Source organism: Podarcis liolepis (assembly GCF_965112155.1).
Source record: "Podarcis liolepis genome assembly, chromosome: 5".
In the NCBI taxonomy this organism is placed as follows: Eukaryota; Metazoa; Chordata; class Lepidosauria; order Squamata; family Lacertidae; genus Podarcis; species Podarcis liolepis.
In genome coordinates, this window is record NC_139556.1 from 31,191,199 (window position 1) to 31,216,175 (window position 24,977).

The 24,977-nt window shown below is 40.9% G+C and overlaps 1 protein-coding gene across 23 annotated transcripts in view; it reads left to right on the forward strand.

Moving 5' to 3' along the window:
- Positions 1–24,977, forward strand: part of LOC310706620 (uncharacterized protein) — a 447,399-nt gene that overhangs the window by 285,645 nt on the left and 136,777 nt on the right. For all 23 annotated transcript variants that reach the window (XR_014525946.1, XR_014525947.1, XR_014525948.1 and 20 more), the window contains one exon: positions 3,378–5,499. Coding sequence is in view for 19 of the 23 variants with exons in the window: in XM_083502961.1 (XP_083359087.1) it covers positions 5,342–5,499 (158 nt within the window). In the remaining 4 variants the exon portion in view is untranslated. The remainder of the gene's footprint in view (positions 1–3,377; positions 5,500–24,977) is intronic.

The following is a 24,977-nucleotide window of genomic DNA, read 5'->3' on the forward strand; positions in this document are numbered from 1 at the left end:
CAAAAACATAAAATAATGTAGGCTGCAATCATATGCACATAATGTACCTCTATACTAGAGATATTATTATAAATTGTTTAGTACAATTGCATTTAAATATGAATCAACGACCAGCAGCGATCTAGATACTGAATTTTTGAACAAAAGTTCATTTTAAACCCTAGTTTTTGAAGATGATACTTGGAAGAAGAAATTTAACTGAAAATTTCATCTCCAAATTCTTCTGAAAGGGACAAAAAATAATTCGGATGAGCTGAATGGTTATGCAATGCGTGATTTGAGAGAATGTTATTTACAGTAAAGACATAAAAATTCTGAAAGACCTTAGTTCTGAGTTTCCTATGAACCGGTTAGAAGCAAGCCCTGAGCATAAGATATAGTTTTGACCCTGTTTTAGCACTTTTGAAAACAATCTGAGAAGTCATAAGCAGTAAAGGGACTGCCTGATTTGGTTCAAGTTCAAATCTGGATCACAATTCAGAAAAATAAAGCTTAATGGCTCCTCGATTCACTATCATGAAGTGTGTGTGTGTGTGTGTGTGTGTGTGTGTGTGTGTAGAGAGAGAGAGAGTGTGTGTGTGTCTGTTCACACCCCTCCCTCCCAGTTGACAGAATTGGATGACATTTGAAGGCATAATTGCCTCAACTTAATGGATAAGGTCTTCCCAGTTATAAATGTTCTTTGTCATGTTGCATTATAATTGTTTCATGACAAAAATGCAATTATTGTATTTTCTTTCCCCCTTTCCCCCTGTAATCAAAACAATTGAATGGTGTGCAGAAAGGGGAGGGTTAACCCATCTCTCGTAGTGTGTGCCCTTGTGACTGTGTAGCAAAAAGAGCATGGCCCCCAGCACCAAAGTCATGCTCACTGGCCCCCTACTGACTACATACCACTGCTGCATGGGGCCATCCCCTTCTTAGAAAAATGTAGATGCCGTACTACGTGTTCCTATAAGCTCCTCCTCTTCCTGCAACATCAGTTCAGAACTCATTTCCCCAATATTCTTCCTAAGGAAAAATTCTGTAAAGTTAAGCTCCTCCCCCCCCAATAAGGATGTGTCTTCATTTTTTCTTTCAGAGATCAACAGCCCCTGCTTATAATTGTCATCTCAGTCTGGACTTCATCTTCATCTGTAATAAATGAGCATCTTCATACATCATTTAACTAACAGACTTTTTTCCATGTTCATTTCTTGCTTTTGAAGCTATTCTGTAGCATGTTATTTAGGGAAGATCAAATGTATGAGATTTCTCTTTGGGATAAAGCAGGCTTTGAGAAGAGGGCCATATATGTAAAATCACCCTTTGGAGTTCACCCATCCCTACGTCTTTAATTTTTTTGAGCACCCATAGATCACCATAATCCATATAAATGCCAGGAGGCAGACACTGAGAGAGCCCAAAAGATGTAATGATTTCTAAGATAATAGCACTTAGATATATGGGGGAAATGAATAAAAATCAGACTAATGATCCTTAGTAGTTATGGCACTGAAGTTTGTAATTATGAATTTGGCCTGCTTGTACCGCTTGGCTGATGATACCTGAATCAAGCACACACATCTGTACACACACACATGCAAAATGAATTTTTATCTAGCTCAGAAAAGGTAAATGAGCCAGCTGCTTTCTAGATAGATGTATAGAATTTCTTGTTAACCCTGTGACTCAATTCAATTTTCATTCATTGGACTAAAGCTCACGAACTGTTTGAAATTGACATGTAATTTACAGAACAATGCCAGGTTGTTTAGATGAATTGCCTTTATGCAAGAGAAATCTTGACAAGAACAGTACAAGGCGTGCTGGTGGCCCATCTAGTCTAGCATTCTGTTTTCACAGTGGCCAATGGGAAGCCCACAAGCAGAGCAAAAGGTAGCAGGACTCTCCCACTGACATTTCTTTAGTAGCTGGTACTGGAGTATATAGTCACCATTACTAGTGGTCACTGATAGCCTTATTTTCCCTGAAATTTGTCAAATCCCATTTAAAGCCATCCATGTTGACAGCCATCACTGCATCTTGTGAGAACAAATTCTGTAGTCGGACAATGTGCTCTGTGCATATATATTCTCTTGACTATCTTGGATCTCCGACCTTTTAACTTTCTTAGATGACCCCAGTTCTGTTATGAGGGAGGCAAAATTCTATCATATCTACTTTCTGCATGGTTACTTACCCCCTCGGAATGCACATTGTGGTTCTAGTTCTCATTAGGAAGGCTGGGAACACAGGTCACTGCTGCTTCTGCCTTTTCTTCCATCTGCCTGAAGGTTTATTTGCATTTAGGAAGGGGGTCAGGAGAAGCCCCAGAATGTGGAGGAGGAGAGGGGGGTTCCATCTGGCAAGCTGAAATGCTTGCACAGATGGAATGACTGGAAGAGTGTGAGGTTGAATGCCATCCTGAGTCTATCAATGTAACAAGCTATTACGGTGGGATATGACACCAGCTAGGCTTGACAATGTTTATTCAGGCACACAGTTCAAATGTTGGAAGTGCTCAGTCACAAATGCATATCTGCTTCATATTTGGTGGGGCAGCCTAGCTGGCTTATGCTTTTTGGAGGCAAATAACATTCATTATATCAGAAATGATGGCTCTAACAGAGGGACTTAGCCCAATGTCGATTTTGGATTGCAGAGGATATTCCAAAATAAATTCATTATTAAAGACTTGCATTTATTAATAACAACAAAAATTGTGTGGGTTCACAAGAGGAAAAAGCCACACATCACATCTATCTGGGAATGATTATTGAAATGTTTAGAGCTTGCAGAAATGGACAAATTAACCAACTTGATTCATATGAGAAATACGAGTATTCAGATTTTGTTTGCTGAGAGATGGACATGTTTTTGTTCATTATTGAAAATTTAAGTCTTGGCAGGATTTTGTTTTTCTAAGTAATAGAATATGTGTGTATAATTAATTATCTATTTGAAGTATTATGTAATATAATAAAGTATAGAAACATTTTATTTTTAAAAAGACACAAAATGATGACAAATGAAAATGGGGAAAACAAAATGATGGATGGATAGGGGAGAGACGAGGATGAGGAATAGGTGTTGACAGTGTGACTTCTCCCTTGTTAATTTTCACAGTCAGTTTTAAACCTTTTGCATCCCTCAGTAGGGCTGTGTGGGAGTGACACACCTCTATAGACCCTTGGGACAAGAGCAGGGGCAGGTTGCTTCCCTGACACCACATCAGCTCTTTTTGGGCATGCAGCATGATTAAATCTGTCCGCTGAGATTCATAGAGACAAAATAAATACATGGAGAGGGGCTTGCCAGACGGTTTGTTTATTAAGCATTCTTTTGCATAATAGTGGGGGTGTCTACCTGCTAACTTCTCTTCTTTTGACTTACAGCTTTTCCAACCAAATATTGCTGCTGATTTGAGTGAGAGAGATGCTGGTGTCCATTATGTTGTCTTATCATCTGCCACCCACCTCTGGAAGAGAGAGACTTTGCTCATGTGCTCTTGCATAGCTTTTCTCACCGAGAATGAGTGTGCTCCTGGTTCTGCTTGCCTTGTGCCCACGGTCTGATGAAGCCTGCTTTCATGAGATACAGCCCTGACCAACGTGCCTTCACGCTTGTTCCCTGCCTCAAGAAGCCAGGCTGGCCATTGTGACCTAGTGCTGATGTTTCCTGCCTCAAGGGGAGCAGTCATCCATTGTGACATTGTACTAATGCTGTCTGTTTGAATGGAAGGGACCAACCATTGCAATCCTGTGCTGATGCTTCCTACCCTAAGGGGAGGGACCAGCCAATGTGACCTCATGCTGATGATGCCCACCTGAGGAAATAAGACAGAACCTGTTATGATCTGTGGAGCCTCATTGCCTTGAACATTTGTTTTTCATCTAAATCAACAACATCCTTGGATTATGAAGTAACCGGGACTTCCTCATATTGCCAGAAATGGAGGCTTGGAATCTGTGTGAAGATGTGGGAGACAAAGATGTTGGATTATTTTACTTTCTGCCCTTGACAACTGTCGAGAAACTGCATATAAAATAGTTGTCTTCTTTCAAGTTGTTTTCATTTCTGGAGTCCCACAAATCTAAAAAAACAGCAAAATCACCAGTACTTTGTTTTACAGAAATTTGGACTGCAGCACCTGTTAACTTGCATTGGGTTGTATCCAGAGTTGCCCTAAAAAGGCTCCTTCTCCAAAGGAAAGGGAAAAGGGGAGCTGTTTTTGCCTATTCTTCCTACAGCCTCCCGTGCCACCTTCCACACTGTCTAGAGTAGTTATGGATCCTTCTATTTCCATTTGATGTCATTTTCACACATGTTCAATCAGAAGTTGGTTCAGCCCCATTTTCAGCTAATCTTTTTTTTAAAAAAGTGTTCCATAAGTGAAGTTCCACTCATGGAAACTGTCTGGATCCATAGTGATTTTGTAACATTTCCTTTTTAAAAATATGACATTGGACAGTTCCAGACACACTGGAAATTAAAGCAATCATCAGAAGTAAGCTTATTGGGCTTAAAGTAGCAGCCAGGTATCCTGGGGTTCATCGCATTTAAGCAAAATGGTCTTGTTGCGATCTCACTTCCAATGCATATTAGTCTTAATATAGTCTATCAAGCTAATGTGCCATACCTCTGAGAGCTGACATACTGTGGAACCTGCACTGTATTTCCTGCACTGGTGAATAAGAGATGAAATAAGCTTGTGCATTTATTTTTAAGTTGCCTAGATACAGGATAATCAGCCATGAATTTATTCCATCACTAACAATTAACTACCATCTAGAGAGATACAGAATTTGTCGTTAGCTTTACTGTGGATAATGTGCACATGTCTTTAAGAGCATTAAACTAAGTCAGGGAATTGTAACATTCCCAGCGTTTCATTAAACGAAATTGGTAGTATATATTTCTCTTAATGCAATCATGGGGACATTAGCTAAACACATTTCTGAACTAATTCTCAAAATTGTAGGAGTGCTGAAGAATTAAACAGGTAGCGACTCTCCTGGCATGGTTCCCATTTGCCATCATTACTTGCATAGTTCTTCATATTAATGATTCTTTGTTGCTGAGGGAATCAGCTAGATACAATCAGCGCAAACAGTTCAACGTGATAGAGATAAGAACATAAAAAGAGCCTGTTGGATCAGGCCAGTGGCCCATCTAGTCCAGCATCCTGTTTTCAGAGGCCTGCCAGATGTCTGGGAAACCTGCAAGCTGGATTCGAGCACAAGAGCACTCCTCTCTCCTGTGGATTCCAGAGACTGGTATTCAGAAGCATTTGCTGCCTCCAGCTGCGGTGGCAGAGCATGGCTATCATGGCTAGTAGCCATCAGTAGCCCTCTCCTCCATGAATTTGTCCAGTCCTCTTTTAATGCCATCCAAATTGGTGGCCATCAGTGCCTCCTGTGGGAGCGAGCGCCATAGTTTGACTGCACTTTGTGAAGAAAACCTGCGTGAAGAGTTCCTAGTTGGATCTATTCGATTCATCCATCCTATTGACATCAGGTACAATTTATGTGAATTTTTAATTCTATTTTATTCTTTTATGTTTTTTCCTCTTGATACGGTTTATTGTATGACACCAGCATCATACTGAAACTTATGGAGATGGGAAGCATAAGAGGTGTCCTTTCTCTGTGGTTGCAAACTAAAAAATGAGACAAAACTGCCTACCTACTTTGGTTGGCTGTTTTGGCCCAGTTGCCAATAAAGCAAGCTGCTTTATTTATCTGTTTCCCTCTTCCTCAGCTACATGGAGTTTCTTAGCCATACACATTAGCGGAGGCAACAACTTTTGTGGTAGAATCTGCCCATGGGCCCTCCAAACACTGCTGGACACAACTATCAGGAGTAATACTGCACTGAAAGCATCTCCCATGCTTTACCAACTCCACCCCACTTCTTCAGTTAAAAAAAAAATCAAAGGGGAGGAAATAATTGAATGAAAATCTCATGGATGGAGTTTGCAGTTTTTGTTGCACTTAATGTACTTTCAAGGAAGCTGAAGGGTTTGTGAGTGTCCTTTCATGCTGTAAATATATTCACTGGGTTGTATTCTGCAGCCTTCTTGAGTGCTCCCTTTCCCTGAAATCCCCATGGCATTCTCAGCTGGGCTTTCCTGTGAGTAGGAAGCTGGGGAGGCTGCCTCCAGTGAATCTGACAGCTGTTTGTCTTTTTCAATTTTTTAGGCGAGGTTATTTAACTTTCAAAGAAATCATTGCAGAAAGATTTCTTTAACTGGGCTCACTTTTAACTAAATATGCATAGGATTGGACTGCAGAGCTTCTTTTAGGAAGCAGAAGCAATGCTAATGGCTTTGCAGAACAGATGCTCACAATATGGGAATCTTTTCCATTGCTCCAAACGTCTGCCAAAATGTGCTATTGTTGATGATGCGTTGAGGTTGTGAGAAGCCTGTACATTGCAATATTATATACAACAGTTATATAGATTCCCAGGATCTAGTGATTTATTCTTTGAAAGTTTCTTTTTGTATTTGAGATTAAGGAAACAGAAGGAATGTGAACTTGTCGATATGTTATCCAATGATAACAAATGCAATTACTAGTGAGAAATGAATGAAGAACAATTAGTGGTGATATATTCTTTTACATTCCACTTGTGATTTCTTTATTTCTTGGTTCAAAATGCTGTAAGGGGCAGAGATTTGTGTTATCTATGGAAATGTGGTAGGGTTTTGTTTCCTTTTTGCCATTTTAGGTTTCTTTGCATTTTAGTGTTATCAGCTCATTTGTGCCTTTGGTAAGGCACATGGCTTTGACTAATAATCTCTTATCTTCAGGGCTCAGCAAAGGCATTTGTGTAACAGCAATGATTAACATTTTATGAATGCAGGTGCCCTTCTGCAACAAGTAATAATAAATAATAAATAATAAATAATAAATAATAGCCCCGACTTCCACAGGAGGATTGCTCTGATAGAACAGCCACAATATTGGATCCAGAAACTGCTTACAAGAGACAACTTTAGGCAGTTTTTGCCATGCTGCTTTTGGGGAATTAGGAAATCTTCTGAAAGTCACTCTCATGATTAATGTATATAAGGAAAGGCATAGACAAGCATCTACTTTGAAGGCTGAAACTGCACATTAAACTTTTTTCTCCCTTTCTGATTCTTTCAAATTAGCCTAGACAGACTATGAATAGAAGCTGAAGAATTGTAGGCAGAGAGAAATTGCTTAACCCTTTTTCCTTCTGGTTCTTATCTTCTCCATATCCCCTTCCACTGTTGCCCTGAGTGGAAAAGAAAAAGTGGGGTAGAGTGGGGTTGAGCTGAAAAATAACTAGAGGAAAAAGGGTCAGGCAGCTTCTCTTCTCCAAACCCACTTTCATTTCTGTGCTGCCTGTCCAGGCTGGTTTTTGTCTTCAAAGAAAGAGCACAGAAATTAAAAAAAACACAGGGAAATTGGTGTAGATTGTTGGAACTAGGCATGTGTCTGCTAAGAAAGTTCCAGTTTCTGCATCCTTTCTTAGCAAATACCTATTTGCTTTCTTTCAGTATCATCAGCCACTGTCTCTGAGTAGTCATTTTGGGGCCCATGGGCTGTGGGGCCCCAAACTTTAGCCAAAAAGTTTTGCCCTGCCTGAGCCATTGGCTGTTGAAGACAGTTCAGATGCTGTAGCGAGGTCATATCTTGGCATGTATTGCAACAACTCCACTGGTAGGGGTGGGCGATACAGCATCCAAAACTGGTTTGAAGTCCCTATCATGATATGGGTTTCATAATTTTTGGTCCTACAAAATATTGTGAATCATGGTGTGTCTGTGTGCGCATGTGCAGAAAAAACCATGAAGCCAACCAATGGCTCTCCGTAGCTCCATCTTTATTTCAGACATTGTGATATATTGATATATCGTGATGTTTAGCTGGTGATGTATTGCAGCGTTGAATACTAGATATTGCCCAGCCCTATCCATTGGCTCTCAACCCCAGTTCTAAGAGTTAGTCTGAGCCATTACAGCACCGAACAGTCTAGGACGAAATACCTGTTGGGCCACCTTCTGCACACCAATCTACCTATGCACTGAATTTATCACCAGAGGTCTTTCTCTGGGCTCCCCTGCCATATGAACTGTGAGAGGCAGCCTTTTTAAAACAACAAACAAAAACAAAACCCCCCCACTCTTTACCTTTGGAACGATAGTTTTAAAAAGATACCACAAACTCCCCAGGTAGTCTGGTGATGCTGTTAATGTCATTAGGCACCAGCTATTTTTCTGTCTAAATAGACAATATGACTGTATTGTTGCCGTTTTACTTTGTTGTGTTACATTCATGCTAAATTTTATTATTTTCTTTTTAAAGTGCTTCTATTGTTTTCCCAAAAAGACAACCTGGGAACATAATTTATTTAATGCAGAAGGTATGAGATATGAATTATTTTTTAAAAATTAAGTAAATAAAAAATAAAATATTTTAGAAGTGTTTAGTTTTCTAAAAGCATAGTTGCATTTTTTTAAAACCTTGATGTACCATGGCAGCAACATTTGAAATTGTATGTATATAAAAAAGTTAGCAGCTTAAAAATATTTTTACATCGCACTCCAATCTCTGAGCGGTTAGAGACTTGAGGGGTTCCAGGTGCTTACCCAGTTTTTTTGTTTTGTTTTTTCATGATAGTCAGTAGACATTATGGTTTTTAGGATAGAAGGTTTTGTTTACACATACATGCAACCTGAACATAAGTTGGAGGGGCTCACAGTATTAAAACCCCAATAGATCTTGCTTCTCCATTAGACACAGCTTTGGATCCAGGACACATCAAGCATGGCTTCCTGTCTAAAGCTTCCAGCCTGCTTCCAGCTCTGCTAACACACACCACACTGACCTATTGTTCTCCCACCTGGCAGCTAGCTGAAGTGGGAGGGAGGCCCATCCATTAGCCCAGAGGGCACCACCACTTAGTTGTGACTCTTGCAAGCTAGCTTATTCTTTTGGGATCCTGATGAAGACACTTAAGTGACAGCTAAGGTCATTGTCCTACAAAGAAACTGGTCTGACTATTTCAGCAATTTCCTGTATTAGATTCTAAACCCTCACTGGGTACAGGATCCCAAGAATTAGGTGGGACTCAGGTCATCCAGGGCACCCCCAAAACCCACCACTATGTTCACTGCCTAACTCCATCTTGCAGTTTAACTTAGACTAAATTAAATTTACTTAGTTTAGGTATTCTGATACTATATTTCAGTCATATTCCCAGTGTGATGCCCAAGAAAAAGCCAGAATTGGTGGGAGCCATTGGGGAATGCTTATTGATCACCAGCTCATATTGGTAGAATACAATCTGTGAATCATCTTGCTTGTTGGAGCCTGCCAGCCTCCGGTTATGGCAGGAAAGAGCTTTCTGACAGTTTCCACATACCGTAGATTCCGGCCTAAAGACGACTTTTTAATCCCGGAAAAGAGGTTAAAAAGTCTGGGGTTGTCTTATACTCCGGGTATGGCTGCAGTGGGTGGCAGGCTCCACTCTGCGCCGGAAGGAAGCTGCCTGGCGAAGCCGGATTAGCATCGCTAATTAGCATCCTCCCGGCGTGGAGTCCACTGCCGCTGCCCAGCGAAGCTGCCAAAGCGTATAAGATTACCCCCCAAATTGGCAGCTGCCAATTTGGGGGGGGGGGCGTCTTATACGCCCAATCACCTAATACGCCGGAATCTACAGTAACTGGTATAATACACAAACCTGTCCCTAGGCGCCTCATTTACAATATTGTTGAGCTATTTCTCAATTCTTTAAGTTTCTTATGAGGTCACTTGCATAACTTAATTCTGGGAAATGTAACATGCTCTCAAGAAAATCTGAAGTCTCTTTCCTTTGTTATATTGCTGTAATTATAGCCAGGTGAACTGTATGAACTGATCGCCATTCAGTATTAAAGAAGGTGATGCTTTTCATTAAACCCTTTATCTTATAAAACTGATACTCTTCTGGGACCACAGCAAATTATGATGCTTCTTTTTTGTGTTTTTCCTTTCTTTTCTCAATAACGAAATGTGCCAGAGCATTGGGGGTCAATATGTATTATATTCACAATGTGCATAAATAGAAGAATCTCCCATTAACCACAACCATCATGGCCCATGGTCAGGAATTATGGGAGTTACAGACTAATAACATTCAGAGCTTTGTTCAGTCACTGAGGGCAAGCTTGAAGGACTTGCTTACAAGAGCTCTTGGTCCTCTGAATTGTGACTGGGCCACTCGGGCCTTAATCTCTTTTTCTGGTAGCCACAAGGGAAATGATGGTTGTGGCAGATTTCTCTTTGGGACGGTGATCAAGATTTCAGCTGCTCCTATAGCAACAAATATTTATTTTAAAAATTGCATTTTGCTAATAGCATCCTGAGTCACTGCTGCAGCATTTGGTGGGTGAGATGAATAGGGAGTATATTCTCCAGTGTGCGCCTAAAATACTTAAAATGCACAAGGTATCTGCAGGGAAATGTAGAGAATATGCCATCTAAAATAGTTGGTTTTCTTCTTACAGCCTGAAGCAAAAGGATGCTTCTGTCAGACTTTTTTCATAATTTACTTGTTTTAAATTGGCATTGCTTTAAATCTGCATTGTGTTCATATGGAAGGAAGAGGTGGTTTTCTTTTTAGGTTAAATAGCTTGGAATAGGCAGTTTCTTCCTAGAGAATCTGTGTTGCCATAAGTCTTCATCTAATTTTATAGTTCCATTATAAGGCCATACAGTCATCCAATTGTGTTACAGTGAACAACATGGAGAGAAACAGGATTGCAGTCACTGTCTCTACCAATTGACTGGTGTTCAGAACTTAAACATATATGAAGGACCAAGTTCATGTGATGCTAAACATGTCACTTGAAGCAGCATGAATATTTTGGGAACTGTAAATGCAGATCAGGTTCAGAGTCATGAGGAGGAGATTCACCATTTCCTCTCATGCTACAGTCTCAATGACAATCTTAAAAGAGCACATGAGTGCACAGAACATGGGCCTCTCTTTTGTCTCTCACCCTGTGGTTAAAGAAAGACAAACCCATGTTTGACTTACATTGTCGCTAAAGCCCTCTGCTTAACAACCAACAGACCTGTAAGGCAGAAGGAAGAATCAGAGAGAACCATGAGCATAGTTCTGCCCCTTAGGTAGCCAACATGGTGCCCTTCAGATGTTTCTGGACTCAAACTCTCATCTGCCCCAGATCACATGACCATTTGGTGGGTAACACATTGGCTAAGCCTGTTCTGTCCTTACAGTAGTGGTGGTGGGGAAGCAGGTATTGAGGCACTTTTTAATTTAAACTCGCCATAGGCAACCAAGTAGCTAATTCTAAGCCTATAAGATCCCAGTTTGATTTCAAAATGCAAATGTCTTCTGGCTGTCCAAGCAAATTGAGAGAATAGCTTCTTCCCATTTGTCTGATTAGAAGCCTTTTGCTTTTCTTATTTACACATTTTGGGTTCAGGGAAGAGGTGGCTCAGATACTAAGTGGACAATGGAAATGTCAAAGATGTTGACATTTTTGAAATAACAGGCTTGTCTGATTGAGTTCCTTGCAGGTGAAAGATGTGTGCCCACATGCCTGTCTCCCTTACCAAGCTATGGCTCCTTTGCAGCCTCAGAGTGGCAGTGAAAGGGACAACATTGTGCACGTACCTACTCACCTTAGGAAGCCTTGTATTTCAAGGCCATGTTGGTCTGAAAGAAAACTTATATTCTTCCAAACATGTTAAGAATGTCACAAACATAATCCCCCCCCCAACATATTTTTTCCAGCTTTGGTTAATTATTCTCACCACATTACCAATTTAGTATAATAGGATGCATTTTGATGCAATCTCTCCTATTCTGTAGAGCACTTACAGTACTTTGAATGCAAAAGGGTTGTCAGGTTTAATCCCTGGCAAGTTCAAGTAGGGCTGGGAAAGATCCCCATCTGACACCCTAAAGAACTGCTCAATGTCAGTTTCCACAGTACTAACTTAACTGGACCAGTGGTTTGATACGTATCCTGTATAAGGTAAGTTGCTTAAATGTTACAGGCAAATAAAAATCTAGTTTCATGAAGACCCCAGGTGATACTTAACAACTGTGTAGGCCAGAACCTATAGCACTGCAAGCTGTTTCCAAGAAATACACTGATCAATATTACTCATTTCATTTCATTTCATTTCTGAACTGCCCTCTCTTCCAAGGGAACCCAGGGTGATGTACAATGGAAAGAATGAAAGAACAAGAACATCTCCTAATGCAGATAACAAAACATAGCTTTGAAATAGCAGAATACAAAGGTGTTTTTTCATGGGGGCCGCATATATTTGTTGCACAATTTGATAAGTGCATTTGCTTATGTAGTTGTATAAGACAGTGTGGTAGGAATATGCCTTTTTAAAACAGGAGATAATGTAGTATATATTCCTAATACTTGAAGAAGCAAATACAATAAAAGTTGAAGCTGAAGTTAAGGAAGTCTCCATAAAACAAAGCAAAACCCCCTGAAATTAAAGTAATTAATTTTGAGACTTTTAATGAATAGCGTGAAAACATCTTTTTGGAGTAAAGTGTATTACAGAAAGCGTCTCATTAAGCTGGATAAATTGCAACATTAAGTGTCCATGGTTTAATAATGTGATTTTCTCTCCCTTTTATTAGAGAGAATATTTTTGAGTCATGTGCCATTACAGAAAATTAAATCAGTATCTCCAGCAACACTCAATTTAAAATCCAAAAACAACAACACATATCCTCCTTTCAAGGTTTAAAGAACTACATAATATTGGTTGGCTTCTTGATGCTTTTTATGAACTTTTTAGGTCTGATAGGAAAAACCTGGACATTTCTGTGAGTAATGATCTGTTGGCTTGAGTGGATCTGTTGGTCTGCGTATTTAGTTTAGTGATTGAACTCTTAATTTTAAAATATTTCACCAGCGAAGGTTAGAGCCAAGTTCAAATGTTTACTGAGTGATCATCATCATGCAGTGACTGTAGTGGGGAAGGGCAATTGTACTTACTAGGAAAATGCATATGGACCTCCACATGAAGGCCATGGTACATGCAATATGCTACTGTATGTGGATAGGGGAGAGGAGGTATGTGTTTGATCCATGCACAGCTGATCACCAGTACAGGAAAACCAAACGGTGTTCAAGCTTCTCATAGGCATCTGGTTAGCTGCTGTGAGAACAGGATGCTGGACTACATGGGCCATTGGCCTGATCCAACAAGGCTTGTCTCAAGTTCTTAAACGGTTTTGGTTTGACATAAACGTTTCTCTTTCTGTTGACTGTATTTTTGTTATCTTGACTCCTCTACCCCTTTGTTTTTGTTATATTTTATTTGTTTAATTATTTGGATTTTAAATTGTACAAATTGTTATCTCAGTTGTTTTGTAAGTCCTCCAAAGCAGCCAATGAGCAGGACATGGATACACTTTATAAAGAATGAATGAATGAATGAATGAATGAATGAAATGGGCTTAGCCTTCCACGTGTGAGGTACCATAGCAGAAGGATGCTGCAGTTAACCTGACTAGAATTCAACCTGGTCAGGTAAGAAAGGGCAGGGAAATGCTAGCGACACCAATGCTCAGCCCCAGTGGGTAAACCGAGGGAGGAAAGTGCCTTCATTCTTCCTCTTAAAGGATTCTAAGTTCATACAGGGTGAATGCCTGAAAAGCACTATTGACATACCACCAAAAAATAGATGTTTAGTTCATACTTTCCTCTTTATACCCTGCCTTTTCACTCAACGGGCATATAATGCAGCTTACAGCCGTAACATAAAATATTCTGTACAATCTGCAAACACAAAGTGACATTTCAGTAGCGAAAGCTTGAACAGGACTGTGTGATCCCCACTCCCCCAGATGAATTCTAAATGACATGGAACAGCTTTATAAGACAAAGTATGAAACTCCGCCAAATGGCTTCTTTTATGGCTACCTTAGATCCTTCAATCCAATGAAAAATTGAACACTTGCCTCATTCTACAGTTGAGTGACTTGCCTGAGTCATTGGTTCCACTTCTGGGAGCTTTGAACACAAGCCGTTTTGGTCACACTTTTCCCCTCTTAGGTATCCTATTCAGTGTTAAAGTATAAAATGGATTTCATTAAAAGTGAAAGTAATAGAAAGCTTACATCGTGCTCTTGTGATGCAAATATTAGATGAAATGACACATCGCATACTAAACGATTCCAGTTTTTCAAAGTCAGTATTGAGGCGTTGCATTTAAAGTAGTTGGAATAAATCAATAGCATAGTTGCTGCAGCAAAACATCCAGGAGAATCTTTTGAGGGAAAGGAAATCTTTTGACATATCCATGCTGATGGCGGATATGGATAAAGTTTGCTGCTTGTGTCAAGAAACCTAATCTGCCCATAGGAAGCTGCCATTACTGATCAGTGATTCATCTCTAGCTCAATATTGTATACAGTGACTAGCAGCAGCTGTCAAGGGTTACAGACAAGGGGCTATTCCTATTCCTACATGGAGATGCTGGGGATTGAGTCTGGGACCTTCTGCATGGAAGCAGATGCTCTACTACTGAGCTATGACCCTTTCTCAAATTTATCTACAGAATGGTGAAGTGGGCTTTGTGGTATGAGAGTCAATGTTTCAGCCTGTCACTTACCATTTGGGGCAGTGCCACAGTACTAGCTTTCTAGTGGTTGTGTCACTGCCACTTACCACGAGGGGTGGTAGTGAGGCAACAGGGAGGTCAAAGTGGTGTGGGTGCGCCAGAAAAAAACAATCCTTTGCTTCTGCTAGTGTGCCTGCACTCAACCTCTCCCAGTAAGCAGGAACAATACCTCTGCTGGCATTGCATCTCCACCCCACTTCTGGGCAGAAGATAGCAGCACTACCCAGCTCACCATTAAAACTCCTAAAATGCCCCAACAACATCAGTCTATTAGTGTCTTGTTAGATGAATGGAGTCTGCATATACAGAGGCAGTGTATCAGAGGCATTGGGCCTGTAATTAGAATTACCTGGATTAATTAGAATTAGGACTTGGGTCTGATCCTGTAAAGCAGTTCTTAGCTTGAGCATTGCTTTAGCAGATAGGCACGCGCACACACCATTTTCTGTATAAAATACGCATTTATGAAATGAAATGTTGCAATAAAAAGGGACTTCTGCATGATTAAGTGAGCAAGATAGGCTGCAATTCTAACCCCACTGAATTAAATGTGACTTGCAGTGGTACCTTTGGGTTACAGACGCTTCAGGTTACAAACTCTGCTAACCCAGAAATAGTACCTTGGGTTAAGAACTTTGCTTCAGGATGAGAACAGAAATCGCGCGGCGGCAGTGAGAGGCCTCATTAGCTAAAGTGGTGCTTCAGGTTAAGAACAGTTTCAGGTTAAGAATGGACCTCCAGAGCGAATTACGTTCTTAACCAGCGGTACTGTACTTCTTAGTACACATTTAAAATTGCAGCTCTAGGTTTGTGGTGGGCCATTAGTCACATCATTAACTTTGCCTTTAAGGTGCCACAAGATTCTTCATTGTTCTTGCTGCAAATGGCTAGCACCTCTGGAAATTCATTCACTTTGAAAGGGAACACAGAGGGAAGATAACTGAATTGTAAATATTTGTTGGTGACTGAGATATGCATGTCTGTTGTGTACTATGATGTATTCAAAAAAAAAAATTCCACGTGAGTGGTTGACAAAACAAGAAAAAGACTTGAGCAACATAGACAAATAGCAGAATAGAAAATATCAGTTGAAAGTGTGAATGAATGTTGGAACAGACTGAGGCATTTTCATACATTTCTAGTGGCAAAGAAAATAGCAAAACAATAAATACAAATATGTATATATATGTATGTGTGTGTGTGTGTGTGTGTGTGTGTGTGTATATATATATATATATATATATATATATATAATCAAAAACATATTAAGAACACCTGAAAACACTCACAAAGCCGTATAAATATTAATTTCAAGGTTACCAGGAACCGTGTCTTTCAGCCATCAAATTGCCTAGGTGTAATAAACAGGCAAGTAGTAAATATGGGAGAGGGGCCAAATAATCAACATGCTCTGTAGTTTACTTTTTAGCACCAGTTTTTATTTAAACTTCTTATAATTATTGCCAACCCAAAAACTGCTGGTGTTGCTACTTGAAGTTCTGCTAAGTTTGCTAATAGAAGAGTTGCCAGAAGAGATAAATATGTCTGAGTATTTAACATAAATATTGTGGCCAAAAAATCCTAAGACCACCTTTAATGCACCAAGAAGGAAGCAGGGGACTGCAGTTGGAAGCAAAACTAAATAAAGGGGCTTGTTGAAGATGTCAATGTTTAGTTTCAGAAGTATCCTAGGGAAATTATGCTACATAGGCCTGTACTGGTGCAGCTGAGATGTGCAGAAACCATGATGGATTGCATTATTGACGCTGAATCCATACTGAATACAACATATTTAATGTACTTATGCAACTAAGGACCTAACTGCATGCTACATAAATGATGTGATTAGCAATCATATCTTAGAGTTTGTTAAAAACAGCAACAAGTGTGTAGGGAAGTGGGGGCTAAGCCTTTGTTTCCCAGCCTCTCCCACAGACCAATTACCATTAGAGGGGAAAACTTCCCATTGGCTCCAGTGTTGATTGCAAAGGTGCTAGGTGGTTTTTACCAAGATCACAGCTGGAAAAAAAGACTTAAACCAACCTTCCTGGCACACAGGTGCTAGTCACAGCCACCCTACACATACAAACACACCTGGTCATTAATTTTTCAAAATTCACAGCATGACTGCTAATCACATCGTTCACATAGCATGCTGGTATGTTAACTGAGAGCAGCTACCTTGTCAAAAGCTTTGTAAGGAAAGGTAGGCTGAAATGACACTGGACATCTGCATGCTTTTCTCAAAAGAAGGAGGATAGGGAATCAGCATTAGAACATTGTGAACGAAGACATCTGCTAGATTAGCACAGATGGGCTTGTGATAACTTTATGAGAGCAGCCTAGGTTTGCCCATCACACAGGAAATTATCTGATTAATTTCAATATATAGTCAGTCTGCAAATATTAGTCTCCATTTGACATATTCCTAAGTATTTCCTCTGCTGGATCTTCAGATGGCTTAAATCAACGTAGTACAGAACAAATTAAGGCTACCAGTAGGGATGGAAGGATTGGTCAGTTTTGATTCTCTTAGTTTCTCATTTTTCTAATCTTAAATTCAGCTGCCATGTTTCTACAGCAATTTGCAATTATTATTTTAACGATCATTATGGAAATGCTTTATTTTAGTACGATTTCTGCAGTTTTGATTAATAGATGTATCTTTTGCAAGTAGCTTCTAATATAATGCATTTTCTATGCTATCTTCAGTAATATATTCATTTTTATACGCATTTCCCCATAATATATATTGTACTGTACAAATAGTTTTGAGATACTTTTTGTGCAGTACATAGGAAACTGCCTTATACTGAGTCAGACCGTTGGTCCATCTAGCTCAGTGTTGTCTACACAATGGTTGTCAGAGGCTCCTCTGAGTTTCACTCTTTCAGCCATCCCTGGAGATCCCATAGCTGTCAACTTACAGATTTGAAAATAAGGGACCAGCAGCCTTGAAAATAAGGAACCAACAGCCAAAATAAGGGACCTGCAGCCTCACCTGTTCCAGGCACTCCAGTCTTCCTGTCCTCCTGCAGTCTGGTCAAACTCATGCTGGTAGCTTCGAGAACACTGTCCAACCAACTTTGTAACCAGAGGTTCAACTGAATAGAATCTGAATCACATGCACCACAAGGCCTATGCAGCCTCAACTTAAGATGGCTCCCCGGCCTGGCTTTGCACTGCAAAGTTTGCAGCAGCACGTGCAACAAAATGGCGTCCAGCATTCAAAAACCCCCTCAGCTTGCATTAACTAGCCACACACAAGGCATGCAAGCTCCACCCCCCAGTTGTTCTTAGACTTCTTATTGGCAACACAGCCAAGCAACACAGTTGGAGCCTCCCTGGCCGGCAGGGAGGGAGGGAGAGGAGCTGCTCCTTTGAAATTTAAGGGACATTTAAGGGACATCCATCAATAAGGGACAGCAGCGGGACATGGCGCTGGAATAAGGGACTGTCCCTTCAAATAAGGGACACTTGACAGCTATGGGGGATCCTGGAGCTTGTATACAAAGCATGTGTTTAATCACTGAGAATCGTGCTTTACCAGCGTGCAAGAGTACATGTGTGACACTGCAACACTGCAAAAAAACCCCAAAAATACAAAGATATTGAGGCTACCATATTATGATTGCTTTAACTATCCTCTTTTTTTTGGTGGGGGGCAGTGTTTCTTTTTCTTTCTCTCTCTGTGCGCATGCGCATAGATCAGTGACATCAAGTGGAGGGTAGGTGCAAATTAAGTGAAGAAACTCAAAGCTGTAGCAAATTGAGCATGCTTCAATGCCAGAATTATAGAAATACTTCTGGTTAAATGGACTCTGGAAGAGTGAAAGAAGAAGAGGAGGAGTTTGGATTTCATATCCCGCTTTATCACTACCCGAAGGAGTCTCAAAGCGGCTAACATTCTCCTTTCCCTTCCTCCCCCACAACAAACACTCTGTGAGGTGAGTGGGGCTGAGAGACTTCAAAGAAGTGTGACTAGCCCAAGGTCTGCATGTGGAGGAGCAGGGAAGCGAACTGGTTCCCCAGATTATGAGTATGTTGCTCTTAACCACTATACCACACTGGGTGAATTTATGGAACACAAGGAATGCAATGTGGACAATCTATTGCTAGCCCACATTGAGGCAGTAATTGATGCAAAAGGGGCCCAAACCAAGTACTGAGTACATATGCATGCTTCTACTTCTCAGAGGTCCAATATTGCTCTATTTGCAATCCTTGTTTTGCTGATTTCATTTAATATTCTAATTTTCTGAGACTGTTAATTTTGGGTTTTCATCAGCTGTACGCCATCATCATCACAATTATAACAAATAAAGGCTTGACATAACTCGCTTTGCATGTCATGAATCTCTCATATATTAGTTTTACCTTTTAAGTTGAATTACTGAAGTAAATGAACTTTTCCACGATATTCTAATTCTCCGAGTTTCACCTGTAAGACCACCCCATATACATTTGTGTAACTAAACAAATAATGCCATACTTCTTAAAAAGAAAGAAAAATCTTTGTAGCCAAGGTTTAGGCATCACATTGTGCTTCTCATCAAAGTCTGCTTTGCTTGCTTACTGTCTTTTGTGTATATTTAAATGCTGATTGAGCGAAATCTGGTGAATTAATTACTAGCATAATTATGTAGCATTGGTTAAATTATTCTCGCTTCCCTGATTGATGGGAGACAACTCAGCAGTTTTCCCACTCACACAAAGCTTTACCTGGCTCCAAGGCCTCATTTATTCAACCATTTTCAGGAAACTCCCACTGCCCAATTTTTTCAGGTATGCTGAGGGCATGATCCCTGCTCTTCCTGTGACTTTGGGCTTCCTGTCTTGCCCACCACCACCTTTGCTCCTGAGCTCCAGGGGGCAGTGAAGGAGAACCAGAGATCAAAGTGGGGCTCACAGTGGGTTCATTAGGGGTGGGGACACAGGCAAGGCATGTCTGAGATGAGGCTCTTCAGGCTGCCTTTGGACTGGCATGGAGTATTAGAAAAGCTAGGAGCCAAATGGCTCCTGGGACTTGGGTTGTGGGCGCCAAAACAGAATGTCTAGTCACCACTTGGGGGGGTGTTGGAAACACTTTATATTTATTATTTTGATAAGCATGAACTAAAACACAGTTCACCTAAGTGACACATTGTTAATATCACATTTTTAACATAAATTGTTAATACATATTAAATTAGGTATTTACAATAAAAATATTGGTACCATACTTCAGTTTTCAAAACACTCTACTTAACTCCTTAACATCTATCCTTAACATATACTTCAAGGCTTCAAAACACATACATTTCTGTAATCCTTGAGTGTCAGCCAGGCACAAAAAATGGCACCCAGACTTTTGTAGGTGCTCACAAATGGAGAATCTTTAGGCACAAATTGTGTCTGGCGCCCTGCTAATTTTGAACCCTGCTAGCATGGTTTTCTCTTTGTCTTCAGTGGGAGCAGGATCTGAGTGAGCTGGATCCTGACACTCATAGCATTAAACAGGTTGAAGCACCTTAAACTATAAAAAACTTTATATCATTTTTTGTGAATGGGATTTATATTTTCTTTTTGTTCGCTGTTGGTGTTTGACTGTGGATCACTTCTAAAACCTTGGTTGCCCTACATATGAATTGTACTGCTTTTATGAGCACTTGCAAAATACAAATTATTCAAGCTTCCTGACTTCATTTATAGCTACAGGGGATCCTCTCCCTCCCACCCTTCATCAATTTTTCACCTCTAATCGGGAGGTCTAAGGAATAAATACAGCCCTGGTGAAATAAGAGCTGCTTCTTTCTGTCTTTAATGATTGAGAATGTGTAATACTCATTTGGAGTGTAGTGTCCTTTTAATCAAAACAAATAGTGTAATTTCAGAGACCTACACCAGGTAACCTTTAGAAAGGAGGATAAAAATCATTACTGGGAGATAATAAAACAATAAAGCGAATCCATTTCTTTTCATTTCCCTGCATCCAGTGGCACTTCTATTCGTACAAAGATCAACCTGGATTAACTTCCATTCTCTTTGATTAGCCCTTATTAAGGCGATAGCATTTCTGCAGCACATCAGTGTTGGACATACACATACTTTTAACAACCACCGTGAAGATGTGAGTCGGGTGAAAGGGGAGCGGGAGCCTCGCACCTTCTGTACGTGGTGTTAAAGCCATTTCTCAGATGGAAAGTACAGTGGTGCTCCTGGGCATCCGTGGTTCAGGGCTTAATGTGAAGCTACATGCATACAGGGGTATTTAAGATCCATTGGCTGATTGTAATAAGAAAAAGAAGCTTTCAGCAGTTTGCAACTTTGATCTAGGAAAGCATGCTCAATCCTTTTTCCAGACTTCACTTTCGGCTCCAGGTTGCACTTCTCCAGGAGGAGTCAAGGCGGGATCTTTTCTCAGAGTAAGGCAGGTGCTGCTGTTGCTTCACCACAGCGGCTAGAATTTTTATTTCAAGGTTAGTTAAAAGTTAATTTAGTAACTTTTAGTTTTAAACTAATTTTTTAAAAGAATTTCCAGCCGCAATAACAAGGCACTCTCCTGGGCCATCTTACCCATAACTTCTCTCTTTATGGAAGGACCTCTTCCCCCAGCGTAAGAAAAAGAAGGGGAGGCAGAGGATCAGACCAGTGGCCCATCTAGTCCAGCATCACGTTCTCACAGTGGTCAACCAGATCCCTCAAAGGGAAGCCCACAAGCAAGAGCACTCTCCCCTTCTGTGGTTTCCAGCAACCGGTATTCAGAAACATTACTGCCTCCAGTTGTGGCTGTCAATTGCCCTCTCCTTTGTCCATTTGTCTAAATCTCCCAAAAGCTCTGTACATGAGCCATGCCAGAGCGGTGGGTGGTGGCAGCAGTGGTCAGTGAGGCAAATGAGTAGAGCTCTACCACCCCTGCCCTTACCATTTTATACGGTTGCTTCATGAAAGTACCAAGCCAGTGTGGTGTAGTGGTTAAGAACGGTAGTCTCGTAATCTGGGGAACCGGGTTCGCGTCTCCGCTCCTTCACATACAGCTGCTGGGTGACCTTGGGCCAGTCACACTTCTTTGAAGTCTCTCAGCCCCACTCACCTCACAGAGTGCTTGTTGTGGGGGAGGAAGGGAAAGGAGAATGTTAGCTGCTTTGAGACTCCTTAAAGGGAGTGAAAGGCGGGATATCAAATCCAAACTCTTCTTCTTCTTCAAGCCTGAAATTCCAAATGCTGCATACTAGTTGTAGAAAAGAAGTGTGGTTGGTAGGAAGAGAGACAAAAGAACTTGTATTGAAATGGATTGTGCCTGGGAGAAGCCAGGGAACCAGTAATAATTGTTCTACATGTAAAACAGACAGATTAAACACTGCATAATTGACAGCTTCCCTCACAAAGAAAAAAAATGATTTGGTAAGAGTTGAAATATGAATGAATTTTATTGAAGGAGTGATTGTATCCCACTGGAGGAAGATTTTAACGCATACATGTATGTTCTGACAAGGACACTGCATTGTTAAGAGACTTAGTTTTACCTACTTCAACTTAGGTTTACCTACTTCTCAAGCTTCTTTTATGCAGATTGAGGCCATTGGGGAAACTGAATGAAATCTAATTCAAAAAGAAGGAAAAGGTAGTGGAGTGATGATGCACTGCTCACCTTATAGCTAGCCAAATAAAATAAATTAAAATGGACAGGCCAGTTGTTGGAGAATTTAGTTTCCTCCAGCACTGAGAATCTTGGGAGCCTAGTCAAACATCTATTGAATTAAAATCTCTTCACTGTTGCTTTTTAGGTTTGAAAAAAAAAAAAACATGATATAGGTGTGCAAAATGAACTGTATGGACAAAGTAGATAGAGAGAGGTTTTTCTCCTTCTCTCATTTCAGGAGGACATGGGATAATCCAATGAAGCTGGAAGATTCAGAAGAGACCAAAAATAAATACAGTGGTGCCCTGCAAGACGAAAAACTCGCTAGACGAAAGAGTTTTCAGTTTTTTGAGTCGTTCCGCAAGACAAATTTCCCTATGGGCTTGCTTCGCAAGACGAAACGTCTTGTGAGTTCTTGCGAGTTTGTTTCCTTTTTCTTAAAGCCGCTAAGCCGCTAATAGCCGCTAATAGCCGTGCTTTGCAAGACGAAAAAACCGCAAGACGAAGAGACTCGCGGAACGGATTAATTTCGTCTTGCGAGGCACCACTGTACCTTATTTTTCGCTCTATAGGACGCACTTTTCCCCCTTCAAAAATGAAGGGGAAATGTGTGTGCGTCCTATGGAGCGAAGACGCCATAGCCCCGCGACCCTCTCCCGGCTAGAGCCTCTATAACCGCGCGTCACCTCTCCAGCCAGGAGAGCGCGCGCGGGGCTAAAGAAGCCCCCCCCCCGACCCTCTCCCGGCTGTAGAGGTGACGCGTGACTATGGCAGCAGTCTCTCCGCTGCGCCTTTCCGCTGCTCCCTGACCTGCTCTTTGGGGCTGGTGGTGGGCTTCCCCCCGCCAGCCCCAAAGAGCAGGTCGAAAGGAACCTGAAGCCTGGAGAGCGAGAGGGGTCGGTGTGCACCGACCCCTCTCGCTCTCCAGGCTTCCAAGGTAGCTGCTTGAACGCACCTTAAATGGCACCTTGTTTTATAGCAGGAAAACAAGAGGGGGGAAATTCTCCCCCTCTCTGCACAGCGCCTCCTGCCGCTTCACTGAAGGGGCGCTGGGCAGAGAGGGGGAGAATTTTTTTTCCTTGTTCTCCCCCCCCCCTCTAAAACAAGGTGCGTCCTATTGTCCGGTGCGTCCTATGGTGCGAAAAATACGGTAAATCACAAGATGTAGTGATGGTCACCAATGTGAATGGTTTTAAAAGAGGGTAAAGCAAATTAATGGAGGATAGGAAATCCAATGGCTACTAGTCATAAAAGCTATGTTCTGCCTCCAGTGTTGGGGGCAATATGTCTTTGAACAATGGTTGTTGTGAATTTCATAGGCATCTGGTTCGTCACTGTGGGAACAGGAAGCTGGATGATGAGCCTTTGGACTGATCCAGCAGGGTTTTCCTTATGTTACTAATTATCCAAATAACTTGAGTGTTTCAACGGCTGGGAGTGTTTCATTATCTTCTTCTCCTTATTGGGAGAATGTACCTATATTACAAATTAAAACACAACTATTACTTTTGGGGTGGGGAGGGAATATAGATGTCTCTTGTTCTTTCTAGTCTTGTGTGGCTCACTAGTAGGGGTGCGTCTGCTTCAAGTCTCAGAAGTCAGTCCTATTGAATTCATCAAGGCTTTCTTACAGGTAAACAGTGTTAGGATTAGCAGTCCAATTCAGTTATTTCCTGCCTAGGAGGCTTTCAAACAGAAGGGTACCTGATCTAGAAACATTGGATTTCACTGATTTTACCCCAGAGAATCAAGATGAGTAATGTTAATATAACTAATGAAAATGTTTACATTTTGAAAATACAAATTGAATTGAGTAAGGTAGATTTCCAAACATGAATTAGACCTTTGACATCTGATGCATCTCTTCCACTTATGTAGAATATTTTGTTCCAACAGATGCTTCCACCAATGGAAGGGAAGGGTAATTTCTTCCATGCTGTTCTGGAGAGTCCCCAACCTTCTGGAATAGATTTTTCAGGGTGTGCAAGAGGCTGCAACAAATATGGGAAATTTGTGAAATTTGCCTTCCCTCCTCTTACATTAGTAAAAGAGTCAGACCACTGGCTGATGATGTATAAATATTTGTTGTTCTTCCTTAGATTTAATTTTTGTATCCGCATAAATAGAGAGGTTTCACTTCTCTCTAATCGTGCCTGATGATCACATGTCTATGTCGCTGTGTGTACATACAGTGGAATTTGAGGGACAAGATGTGTACTTGCACTTTTCCTAAAGGAAAGAGATCTTTGTGGGACACTGTAGAGTGTGATACATCATACTAATGAGGTGGTGGGCTGTTTTATGCTTCACAGTGGAGTTTTTCCTTTGTTCTGCTGATTTGAATCCCTGTTGAACTTGTATCAATAAGACCAGGCATACACTGAATATATGGCAGTTTTCTCTTTTGTTGTTTTGTGATCTGAAGATCATACGGGAAGAAATCAGAGGCCACAGTGAGGATTTGTGCTTACTGGAGCAAGTTGCAGGGGATGTGGTGCTACCAGTCGTTTTATACCATGGTTATTCTTAAGGGAGAAGTGAAATTGATCATATGTAGCTCAGTGGTAGAAGATATGCTTTGCATGCAAAAATTTCCAGGTTCAATCCCATGTGTCTCTAGGTAGGACTAGGAAAAGCTCCTTCCTGTCCCAAACCCCAGTGAGCTGCTAATTGATCTCATGATGATCTCTTTTACTGAGGAAGTAAATATGATTTGAGCGTGTCTGCAT